Genomic DNA, 12,598 nt, shown 5'->3' with positions numbered 1-12,598 from the left:
CGCGTGGTTGGGCTGAAATGGTGGTTGACGCGATCGCGTAGGGCACGCGATCGCATGGAATGGGAAAAGAGTGAATGACGCGATCGCATGAGGCATGCGATCGCGTCGCTGGAAATTGTGCAAAATGCACGATTCCAACGTCGTTTCAGCGCAACTCTCTGACTCCTTTTGGGGTGTTGTGCAATCCATGCGATGCGATCGCGTCGCTCACGCTGTCGCGTGGGATTGAGGTTGTGCAAGTGACGCGATCGAGTGAGGGACGCGATCGCGTGGGTCATTTTTGCCAAACGCACAATGGCCGCATGATTCCAGCCTAACTTTCTGGACGTTGGATCTTTACGCCGATCTCCAGGTCACGCGGCCGCGTGAAGGACGCGGTCGCGTGGGAAGTGTTTTTCGCAACTTGACGCGATCGCATGAATGATGCGGTCGCGTCGCGCACCCCTTTTTTTTCAGGTATGCAATTATGCAGTATGCAGAATGCAATGATTAATATGAATGAGATGCAAAACTCCAGGTTCAATAAAATAAAACTTGAAAACAAATAAAACTAAATAAAAATTGAAAAAGGGACGATCATACCATGGTGGGTTGTCTCCCACCTAGCACTTTTAGTTAAAGTCCTTAAGTTGGACATTGGGTGAGCTTCCTGTTATGGCGGCTTATGCTTAAATTCATCCAGAAATCTCCACCAATGCTTGGAATGCCAATAACCTCCAAGGTCCCAAACTAGGCATGTGAAGCTTCCGAGCAGCTTCAAACAGATTGTCAGGCTTCCGGGGTGACGAATGTTAGCATAGATTCCAGGATCCCAAACTTTGCTTTTAAATCCGCCTTCGTCTTGATCTATACTTATCCATTTGGGCGGTTTAGAAATTAGATTCTCACCAGGATAACCAAACGTTTTCCGAGATCCATCCAATTGATCATGATGCCAATCCGTGCACTTCGAGTTGAAGCGTGGAACCTTATTGAACCTCGTGCACCAGCTCTGAGTACGAGCCATTTTCCTTTTACTCTTAAAGCCACAGAGAGCTCTAAGCTGGCCTTCTGTTTCAAGCAAACCATATTCAAGTGGAAAAATACAGTTAAGGTTAAGGATTGTACCCACTTGAAGCTTGTATTGGGTGGTAATGGCCTTGGGATAGGTGGTTCTAGCGGTTCTGTGAGTTCTACTCCCTTGTGCTCTTCTGTGAAATTCTCCACTTCCTTGCAAGATTCTTCAAATGTATCCATGTCCTGATCAAAGCCATCTATGTCTTCCTCATCACTTAAGTCATAGACTGGAGGTTGAGAGAAATCTACCTCCGTATCATCTTCGTATTCACTTGGGGAAGAGTCTTCGATCTCAGAGAATTCACTTGCAGATGCAAGTTCATTACTAGGAGAACTTGACCTGTGATTATCATCATCAAGGAAATTTGCTTCTTGGGTTATTCTGTCTAGTTCTTCATGAAGGACTTGCTCTGGGGATTGCGCACAATTCTCCTAAGCATCAATTGTAACATCCTTGACAGAATGCTCCACAACTTTGGATTCCCATGGAGGTTCAGCGTCTCCTAAGTCTTCAACCAACTCTTCTTCTTCAATAATAACAGCTTCCTCTACTTGTTCCAGTACAAAGCCATGCTCTGTCTTGTCCACTGGAGTTTCTAGTATCTTCTTCATACTACGCTCTTCGTTAGATTGTCCACATGGGGCTGTGGGAGGTCCTTGAATGTTCGAACGTCTAGAAGATAATTGACTTACTTCTTGCTCCAGTTGATGAAGGGTTGTTTGAAGTCGGTTTACTGTTTTCTTGAGGCGAATCTCTGATTCTCGGGGTGATAGATTTAGATATGGTACAGGGGGAAGTGGTGGTGTTTGGGAGTGATTGGATTGGAACTGGGGTAAATGAGGATCATACGGTGGTGAATGGTGGAAAGGAGCTTGTGAGTGTGGTGGTTCGAAGTTACGTTGAGAGGATGGCCTATAAGCACAGGGTGGGGCTTGTTGGTAATTACAAGGTTGTCCACCATGTCTATTTGCTTGGTATGCATTGTAGAATGGTCTTTGTCCATGATATCTTGGAGGGTGTTGTTGCCTAAAGGGTTGATCAGATCCTCTTGGCTCCATCCATCTTTGATTGCTCTAACCTTGATGCATGTTCCTGTTATAACTTCCATTCCTTTCAATAACATTAGAACCAAACTCAAAGCGAAAGGGGTGAGAATTCATAGTAGCTAATAAAAATAAAAAGGGGAAAATAAAGACAAATAAACAAGTAAAAGAAAAATATTTACAATAACCAATAATAAGGCACACAATTGCAGCTCCCCAGCAACGGCGCCATTTTGATGAGAGAACTTTTGCGTGGTCTAGAATTTTGCGGATAAATCCTCGTTGCAAGTATAGTTTCTAAACCTTCAAATGTCCTTTCATACAAACGTTTTTGTTGTCACAAGTAACAAACCCCTAAATAAATTGATAACCGAAGTATTCAAACTTCGGGTCGTCTTCTCAAGGAACTGCAGGGAGGTATGTTCTTATTATTGGTTATGGAGATTGTAAATTGGGGTTTTGAGAATGAGGAGTGAATAGCTTAATTAGCAAATAAAGTAAATGAAGAACAAGCAATTTAAATGGCAAGTAAAATAAATAAATGACTGTAAATAAACTTTTGGCAAGGTATGGGAAATTAGAGGTCCTATCCTAGTTATCCTTATCAATGATGATGAGAATTGAATCTTAATTCCACTTTGTTAACCTTTACTAAGATAAAGAAAGGTCAAGGGATTAATTAGTTTGATCTTCGAATCCTATTTATTTCCTAAGAAAAGATTGGGATTATTGAAGTTCAATCTAATCAACAAAGATAACAATTATTAATCATGTTTGAGTTTGATTACTCCTGAGTTACTGATTTCTTAACCAAGACCAAAAGGAGAAAAGTAAATCTACTGGAATAAAAATGTCTTCAGATGGGAATAACAATAATGTAAATAAAAGAAAGCAATATTAAACTGAAATACCTCAAATAACATTAATTCAAAAGAGTAATCTGTAACATGAATGTAGCATAAGCCAAATAGGCAACATAACTAATATAAGCATTAAAGTATCTAAAAGTAAGAGATAAATATAAAGTAAAAAGAACATTGAACCTGGGATTGAGAGTCACTCCTAAAACTAAGAGAAATCCTAAATCCTAATCCTAAGGAGAGAAGAGAAAGGAGAGAACCTCTCTCTCAAAACTAAATCTAAATCATGAAAACTAACTAAAGTGGAGACTCTCCCTGAATGGATGCATTCCCCCACTTCATAACCTCTGGTCTATGCCTTCTGAACTTGGATTTGGGCCAAAAAGGGCTTCAGAATTCGCTTGAAGCATTTTCTGCAATTTCTGGTGCATCGCCTCTGTCACACGTCCGCGTGGGTCACGCGGTCGCGTCATTCGGAGTTTTCCTTGTCACGCGGTCGCGTCAGTCATGCGACCGCGTCATATGTGTTTCGCTCGAGGCGTGCGATAGCATCAGTCACGCGTTCGCGTCGCGCTCTCTTCGCACTGGCATGCGGCCGCGTCGTCCATGCGATCGCGTGGCTGCCAGTTTCTTCACAAACTCCGTTTTATGCTTTCCTTCCATTTTTGTATGTTTCCTTTCCATCCTTTGACTCATTCCTGCCTTAGAAGATCTGAAACTACTCAACACACTAATCACGGCATCGAATGGAAATAAAGGTAATTAAAATAATTAATTTTAAAGCATAGGAAACATGTTTTTCACATACATCACATAATAAGGAAGGAAAAGTAAAACCATGCAATTAATATGAATAAGTGGGTGAAGGATTGAATAAATCACTTAAACTAAGCACAAAATATATCATAAAATATGGGTTTATCAAAGGGTCCACCATAACTATTGTCTTGGCATGCATCGTAGGATGGTCATTGTCCATGGTATCTTGGAAGGTGTTGTTGCTGAAAGGGTTGATCAGATTCTTGTGGCTCCTTCCATCTGTGATTGTTTCAACCTTGACGCATGTTCCTATTATAGCTTCCATTCCTTTCAACAACATTAGAACCAGACTCAAAGCGACGGGAGTAAGAACTCATAGTAGCTAATAAAAATAAAAAAAAAAACAAAAATAAAAATAAATAAACAAGCAAAATAAAATATTTACAATAACCAATAATAAGGCACACGTTTGCAATTTCCCGGCAACAGCGCCATTTTGACTAACAGATTTCTGTCAGTAAAGAATTTCATAAATAAAGTCTCGTTGTAAGTATAGTTTCTAAACCAACAGAGAATTCTTTCGTACAAAAGTTTTGGTTGTCACAAGTAATAAAACTCAATAAAATTTATAACCAAAGTATTTAAACCTCGGGTCTCTCAAGGAATTGCAGGGAAGTATGATTTATTATTGGTTATGAAATTGTATCTTTTTGGGTTTTTGAAATAGGGAACAGGAAAATAAATTGGCAGGAAATTAAATTAATAACTAGAAAAACTCTTGGCAAGGTATGAGAACTAGAAATCCCATCCTAGTTATCCTTATCAGGTGTGATGAGAATTGTTATTGCTCCCACTTAGTTAACCCTTACTAAATAAAGGAAAGTCAAGTGGACTAATCAATTTGATTCCTCAAGTCCTAGTCAATTCCTATTGAAAGACTAGCTTTAGAGGGATCCAAATCAATCAGCAATTTCGAATTTTCAATCAACAGCTGAGTTTGACAACTCAAGTGTCACCAATTACTCCACCAAAGCCAAAAGGGAAAAAATCTAAATTATTTATATCATAAATAGTAAAAAGCAATCATAAATCTGAAATACCTCAAATTGCATTAAATAGAATATTCAAATCTAACATGAAAAGGTTCATAAGCCAATTTGGCAACATAAGTAATTAACAAGTAAAAGCATTAGAATAAATAAAAGTAGAAAAGAAACATAAATTAAAGAACATTGAACCTGGAATGAAGAAATAACCATAAACTAAGAGGAATCCTGATCCTAAATACCTAAGAGAGAGGAGGGAGCCTCTCTCTCTCTCTCTAAAACTACATCTAAAACCTAAAATTGTGAATAATGAATGAATGGATGGATGGATTCTCCCACTTTATAGCCTCTAATCTGTGTTTTCTGGGCCAAAAATTGGGTCAAAAACAGCCTAGAAATCGCCCCCAGCGATTTCTGGTACGTACAGGTCGCTGCAAAGTCACGCGTGGATTGAGTTTTTGCCAGGTCACGCATGCGCGCGATCCATGCGTGCGAGTCACCTATCTTCGGGGAAGCTATGAAAAATTATATATCATTGCGAAGCCCTAAATGTTAGCTTTCCAACACAACTGGAACCGCGTCATTTGGACCTCTGTAGCTCAAGTTATGGTCGATTTAGTACCCAGAGGTTAGGCTGGACAACTTTAGCAGTTCCTTCAGTTTCTTGTATTTCTTCCACTTTTGCATGCTTCTTTTCCATCCTCTAAGTCATTCCTGCCCTATAATCCCTGAAAACACTTAACACACATATCAATGCATCGAATAGTAATAAAGGATAATTAAAATTGACAGTTTAAAGGCCTAGGAAACATGTTCTCAATTATATCACAGGATTAGGAAGAAAAATATAAAACCATGCAATTAGTATGAATAAGTGTATGAAAGATTGATAAAATCCACTCAATTGAGCACAAGATAAACCATAAAATAGTGGTTTATCACTGCCATAGAGAGATTCATGGTTCATGGCCTTGCGATCGACATAACAAAAATAGTCTGTGCATGGAAGATGGTCATTTTTTAAAATATTTTCCTAAGAAATTTAGGTCATGTGCTGTTATTGATGTAGCTAAATTTCCAAAGTACAAGAGACCAGGCAATTGTTGCACGATAACTAAGAGGAATGTTATCATTGATAATTCCTTCATTGTTCCATACAATCCGTATTTGTTGTTGAGATATGGTTGTCATATAAATATCGAGCATACATGCCAAACTTTTGCTATCAAGTATCTATTTAAACATGTGTACAAGGGCAATGATCGAGTAACTGCTTCTTTTTATCAATTTTCTACTGACTCATTGCTAGACAGGTTGTGGATGAGATACAAAATTATTATGATTGTCATTATATATCATCATGTGAGGCAGCTTGGAAGATATTTGGTTATAATATTCAGATAAAGGAACCTGTAGTTATTAGGTTACCCTTTCACTTTCTTGAAGAGCATGTTGTTATCTTTAGAGATGATGACAATATTCAAGATGTTCTCAATCGTGTAGATGGCAAGTTGACAAAATTATTAGCATGGTTCCTTGCTAATACTTTATATACTTTTGCCCGGTTGTTGACTTATAGTGAGTTCCCTAACAAGTTTGTATGGAAAGATGATGTTTGTATGTGGTTGCCACAAAAGTAAGGCTTTTCTATTGGTCGATTGACTCACGTCCCGTGGGAAAATAGTGAAGATTATTACTTAAGACTTTTACTTAACATATAGAAAGGATGCACAAGTTTTGTTGACCTTAGAACTATTCATGATGTTATTTATGATACATTCAAGGAAGCATGTTATACATTAGGAATTCTCCAAGATGACAAGAAATTTGTTGATGCTATATTGGAAGCAAGTTCGTGGGTATCAGGATCTTACATTCATGACCTCTTTGTTATTCTTCTTCTATCGAATAACATTCTTATCCTAAATTTGTTTGGCAGTCATTTTACCAGCAATTATCTGAACACATCCTATATATTCATAGAAGAAATCATCGTTGTGAAGGTTGTTGTCATATTTCTCTCGCTAAAGAGTGCATAATTATTTTTTTTCTCTTGCATTTCTTATTTCATTTTAAGTAACTTCCATTACTTAGTTGTTTTATTTGTTGTTGTTAGAGCTACCATTATCAGATGAGCAAATATTGAATTTGACATTGGTTAAAATTAAGGAAAAATTACAAGCAAATGGAAGATCTCTTAGAGAATTCTCTACATTATCGTATCCTGATATGCAAAACATTGATGGTGTATATGATCGATTCTTAATGGATGAGATGAATTTTGATAGGGAATTACTACATGAAGAGTTAAAGGATTCTTTGAAATCTACGACTCACGAACAGAAGAATGCATACGATCAGATATTGAATTCTATCTCCATGGACCTTGGTGGATTTTACTTTGTTTATGGTTACAGCGGTACTGGGAAGACTTTCCTTTATCGCACGTTATCTGTGTCATTAAGGTGTAACAGCAAAATTAAGCTAAATGTTGCATTAAGTGATATTGCTTCACTATTACTCCCTAATAGACACACTGCTCATTCTAGATTCAAGATTCCACTAAACATAAACGAGAATTCGCTTTGTAACTTTAAACAAGGTTTCTCCCTTGCTAAGCTTCTTGCTAGAGCCAGTTTGATTATATGAGATAAAGCTCCAACGCTTAACAAACACTATTACAAGGCTTTAGACAAGTCATTGAAGGATATTCTTAGATTTGAGCAATCCTACAAACCTGACATGCCATTTGGAGGAAAGGTTGTTGTCCTAGGTGGTGACTTTAGGCAGATCCTTCGAGTCATACCTATGGGATCACGATAGCATATCGTGCAATCTTCCAATAATTCATCATATATATGGGATTACTGTAATGTACTAAAGCTAAGTAGGAATATGCATTTATCTTCTTCATCATGTTCTCAAGACAATTGCGAAATTATGGATTTTGCCAATTAGCTTATTCATATTGGAGATGGATTGGCTGGTGATTCTATAGATTGTGAGTCTGAAGTTTTGATCCCGAATGAGATTCTCATTGATGATACTAACACTGATTTTGAAGAGTTGATACAGTTTGTCTATCCCATGCTATTATATAACATGACCAACACAGATTATTTCAAGAAACAATCAATTCTTGCTCCCACTCTAGAAGTTGTTAACAAGGTGAATAACAGTATAATGAGTCTTTTACCTGGCGATCAAAGGGTTTATCTTTGTTCTGACTCTTTGTGTGTTGAAGAAGGTAACATGGAGTCTCAATTAGACACCTTTTCACTTGATATGTTGAATGCTATTAATTGTTCAGGATTACCTAATCACCAGCTATGCTTGAAGGAAGGTGTACCGGCAATAAGAAATATTGACCAATCTAATGGTTTGTGTAATGGTACTAAGTTGCAGGTACGTTGTTTAGGTCATCATATAATTAAGTGCATTGTATTGACTAGAGAAAAAGTGGATAGAGTTGTGCTTATTCCACACATGAACATATCAAACAATTACACTTTGCCACTACAAGAAAAAAGGCCTATGGCCACGCTTTTGTGAGGGTGGCAATTGAATAGAGATTCAGCCACGTTTTTTTCGCCACGCTTCAAAAGCGTGGCGAAAAGGGTCAATGGCTACGCTTTTGTAAGGGTGGCAGTTGAATAGAGATACGGCCACGTTTTTTTCTGCCACGCTTCAAAAGCGTGGCCATAGATAAAAACAGGGACGTTTTGAAAGCGTGGCAACAGGATTTCACTATAGTAACATTTATAAAGCGTGGCCATATCCTGGTGCTCTTTTGCCACGCTTTTAAAGCGTGGCCATATCCTGATGCTCTTTTAGCACGCTTTAAAAGCGTGGCCAAAAAGTTTTCTAAAAAAAAAACCTAATAACCCGCCCCAAACCCAATAACCCCTGAATCCTAACCTAAAACTTTGCCAACAGATCCCCACCCTTCATCGAGACTCTCTAACTCTCAACTCTTACACCTTCACTCTCGTCGATCCAATTCACTGACCTCATGAATCCAAAATAGACACCACTCCCATTCCTTCCACCACCGAAACCCAATTCCAAAGCTTTCTAACTCAATCTAACACCAGAAAATCAAATCTCCCCATACTAATAACCCAGTAAATCCGCAGTAACCAATTATGAGTTCCGTGAACCTCAACACAAGTTTCCTGTTCCACCAAGGCAGCAGATCCAGATCTCCAACTTTTCATCTGTTCCACACACTCACAAAACTCCCCATTTCTTCAATTACCACGAAGAAGCCACAAAAAGGGAATCGATTTTTTCCTTTTCCTTCATTCTCGGTCTCCGTGGTGCTTACCAAAGAAGAAGTCCTCAAGGGCAAAGAAGAAAATAAAGAGAGCGAGAAACCCGCTTTCAATTTCAAGTCCTATATGGTCAATAGAGCGAGAAACTTTGACAACCTCCCCTCGCTGCGCCATTTTGAGGATTTGATGGTGACTCCCTTGGCGCTCACCGTCTGTCACGGAGGGAGCGCCGGAGCTGTCACAGAGGGAGCGCCGGAGCTTCTCCCGAAAGAGAAGGATTCAGAAGGCGGCGAAGGTGGAAACAAACAAGGACAACAAGGGAAGGCGTCAGAGGGAGAAGAACGAGCTAGCGAATCGCCTTGCAAAGCTGAGTCGCAGCGCGGCATGATGAAGAGTTCAGATAAACCTCCGAAGGGGTCGAATTCAGGAACCCTAGCTGCTGAATCACCTGTTGTGAACAATCGGAGTGATGGTACGGTTTGGTTTCAATGAGTATTTGCATTTTTTTTAATCTTCAAAAATCTAAATGAGTGATTTCTTTGTGGTGAAATGGTGCGGTTGGGGTAGCAGAATTGCAGGGGAGCCCTGCTACGCCGAATATGGATGTCAAAGCTGAAAGTAAGGTTAGAGCATTTCCATGATAACTTGTGACTATTTTTATTATATTTCTTAAATCGAGATTTTAAGTATTGTTTTGCTGTGATCGTTTTAAATTTTGTGGGAATCTCACTCTTCGTGTTCATCTGCTTGAAGTTGTAAACTGTACTTGAACATATGTGATACGTGAGAAGGTCTGGTTTTGGTTATGGTTAGAATTTTCTGAGCCGCCTGGTTTAGGGTTGTTCTTATCTTTCTTAATGTTGAGTGTATAGTCTGAGAACAGCACCGATAAATGAGAATTATACTTTGCAAATTAGAAACTTGGATCTGGAATGATCGATAGGTCATTACGATTAACCAGTTGGTGTTTGGACTTATGGTATTTATTTCTAAGGCCTTCCGTTTTCATTTTTCTTTTAAAAATTTAAGTGGATGCCTATAAACTTCTTGTTAAGTATTAATAAGGAATTTAAATTTGCCCTGCTAAATACTTGTTGATTGATCCCATACAAATGAGGAATGGAATTTAATAATGATGGTTTAAGAATGTAATACATGAAATTAGTTTTCTTGAATTCATGTTAGCATATTAGTATCTATGACTACGAGATGGTTCCATGGTGTACTGAACAATAGTCATTTGGTTGCTTTTCTTGCATTTAAATTAAGCATTAGCAAATTATAGGTTCTCTACTTCCAACATAGATTTGGTTTCTTTTGCACTAAAAGTAGGTCATTTCATGCTCAGGAGACAGATGGACCTCAATTTTTTTTTCAGATATATAAATCATTAAATTCTCTCTCTCTCTCTTTCTAAGTCTTCATAATCATCAAAGCTCTTAAAATCTCAAACACTTTGGCTGCTCTCTCCATTCTCTTCCTCTTCTTTCTTTTCTCACTCAAGCTTAGATTTTCCAAGACAAAATAAAAATAATAGGAAAGAAAGAAAAAATGTATGCAAAAACTGGTCTTTTCTTCCCGTTTTTGCAGAACTTCTCTCAAGAGCTTCAACAGCTTCGGGAGTATTGCATGAACCAGAAATCCATTGATTCAATGGTACCTATATAAATCTCTTATTAATGCTTTTACTTTGTTCAATTTTCTTCGGCACTGCTTGCTTCATCTGCATTTGACCTAATGAGCTCTTTTACTTGCATGAACTAATTGAAATCTCAAAATTGAGTTGCTTGATTCATAGTACTAAGTTTAATGAGAAGAAAATTGAGTTGATACTTATTTAATTTTTGTCAATTTATTTCTTTAACACCATGTTTTTTTTAATTATTATTTCATTTTGATCGTTCGCACCATCCCATTCAGAATGTTTTCATGGCTGGAGTTGGATTTTATATGCTGGATCTGGAAAAAGTGTTACAAAAAAAAAAGGGAAAAAAAAGAAGCATTGATGGAAAGTGTTATTAGTTGTGATACTTCCGTGTTCTGTGCAATTTCTTTCTTTCTTCTATTTTTAAATTTGAATTTTAATATTTTTTGGTGATGAAGTGTGAACTCATAGTGGGGCTTGTCTTTTTGTGCCGCACCGAGGAAGGTTGATTGAAGGGGAAAAAAGATTAAAATTCTTTTATTATTATTATTCTCTTTTTTCTTTATGGCAATGATAAAGAAAAGGGTTAGAGAAAAAGGACTAGTTTATGCTCAACTTAATAGCTTCATCATGGCTTTGTCTCGCACTAAAATTTTGTAGTTGGAGGAGAAAGGAGGCGATTATTATGCTAGTTTGCTTCTATTTCTCTGCACTACACAATTTTAAAATAATAAAGTCACTAATAAACAAATAAAAAAAGTACTGCTTCACTTGCAAACATGTTTCTTGTGGTTCTGTTGCAAGGGTTTCAGTTTCTGATGGTTACAGCTGGCGGAAGTATGGTCAGAAGCAAGTGAAGAGTCCCACAGGATCTCGAAGCTATTACAGGTGTACTCATTCAGAATGTTCTGCAAAGAAGATTGAATGCAATGATGATGTGGGTCGTGTAATAGATGTTGTTTATAAAAGTCAACACAGTCATGATCCCCCACATAAGCCCAATTCTACAAGGGAAAGTAAGTTAGTGTCTTCCGATGGCGCAAGTATGGACAGAAAATGGTGAAGGGGAATCCACATCCGAGGTGATTGCCTGTTTAGATCGTTTCCTTTCTAGTTTATTCTTAATGTTGATTACTTGATTTCATAAAGTTTCCTTATAACGTAAATATCTCTCAACAAATATGCAAGTTTTTATTAGATTTAATGGGTATTTAAAATAAAATAAATAAAATAATCAGTTATATAGTGGCAAGCTACATCCATTTTTCTGGTAAAGCAGTCTGAAGAAATTAAAAAATGATATCTTAATCTATTGATTTAGGCTAATACTTTGTTGGACCTAATAAAAGCTCTTCTAACCTTTTATTAGCTTTTTTATGTTTACAAGTGGTAATAATACTAAAAAATGTTGTTCCAAGGCTATTTAGGTTAAAAACGTTCTATATGATAATATGCTGAAAGAAACTTGTGCTTAGTGTCAAATTAACAGGTTTGAGCAACTGGAACATTTATGCACTTACTCACTTTGATAGTTTTGGATTAGGTGATTGCTATGGTGCCTAAAACTAAAAGGTAATGCCTAACTTGCCAAAACAAGTTAAAAATCAATATTTAATTTAAAAAGTATAAAAGTAAATAATTTCTAAATATTTAAAGTTTGCCATAAAAGGTAAGCTAGGCACTAATTAGGCACTAAGTAATAGACATCATAGAATTGGCCTTTGGGTTAAAGTATTTTTCGAATTGTTCTGCATGCTTAGTTTGTACTAATTAGACACTGTCCAATTGATATATACTTTGTCTTATTGATTGATAATTCTGAACCTACACCTGTTGAAGCCATATATAAAAATAATAGAGAACATAGGAGAGATGGTAGCTTATAACAAACTTAACTAACTTAAACATTTGTAT

The 12,598-nt window shown here is 37.3% G+C and overlaps 2 protein-coding genes across 14 annotated transcripts in view; both read left to right on the top strand.

Moving 5' to 3' along the window:
- LOC107640347 overlaps positions 1-8,773 on the top strand; it is a 21,265-nt gene extending 12,492 nt beyond the window's left edge. Inside the window, exons 2-7 of the mRNA XM_021123664.1 lie at positions 6,075-6,378; positions 6,487-6,616; positions 6,882-7,400; positions 7,764-8,012; positions 8,076-8,170; positions 8,702-8,773. Coding sequence (XP_020979323.1) covers positions 6,075-6,378; positions 6,487-6,616; positions 6,882-7,400; positions 7,764-8,012; positions 8,076-8,170; positions 8,702-8,773 — 1,369 coding nt within the window. The remainder of the gene's footprint in view (positions 1-6,074; positions 6,379-6,486; positions 6,617-6,881; positions 7,401-7,763; positions 8,013-8,075; positions 8,171-8,701) is intronic.
- On the top strand, positions 8,674-11,768 carry LOC107641760. 13 transcript variants are annotated; one of them, XM_021123331.1, is made up of 4 exons: positions 8,674-9,511; positions 9,607-9,662; positions 10,630-10,695; positions 11,489-11,677. In XM_021123331.1, exons 1-4 carry the CDS (start codon positions 8,911-8,913, stop codon positions 11,501-11,503), a joined length of 738 nt encoding a protein of 245 aa, XP_020978990.1. In that variant the 5' UTR covers positions 8,674-8,910; the 3' UTR covers positions 11,504-11,677. The 13 variants fall into 13 exon arrangements, with proteins under 13 accessions (XP_020978990.1, XP_020978993.1, XP_020978995.1 ...); XM_021123326.1 differs by having other exon boundaries at positions 8,679-9,511; positions 11,513-11,768; XM_021123327.1 differs by having other exon boundaries at positions 8,685-9,511; positions 9,610-9,662; positions 11,513-11,677.

This window comes from Arachis ipaensis, chromosome B05, assembly GCF_000816755.2.
Source record: "Arachis ipaensis cultivar K30076 chromosome B05, Araip1.1, whole genome shotgun sequence".
Taxonomy (NCBI): domain Eukaryota; kingdom Viridiplantae; phylum Streptophyta; class Magnoliopsida; order Fabales; family Fabaceae; genus Arachis; species Arachis ipaensis.
This window is presented reverse-complemented; position numbering and strand designations above follow the sequence as displayed.

Coding starts and splice junctions, on each gene's coding strand:
- LOC107641760 (XM_021123326.1), top strand. CDS start 8,911: ATGAGTTCCGTGAACCTCAACACAAGTTTCCTGTTCCACCAAGGCAGC. Junction 9,512..9,606: donor TGTGAACAATCGGAGTGATG/GTACGGTTTGGT, acceptor CGGTTGGGGTAG/CAGAATTGCAGGGGAGCCCT. Junction 9,663..10,629: donor ATGTCAAAGCTGAAAGTAAG/GTTAGAGCATTT, acceptor CCGTTTTTGCAG/AACTTCTCTCAAGAGCTTCA.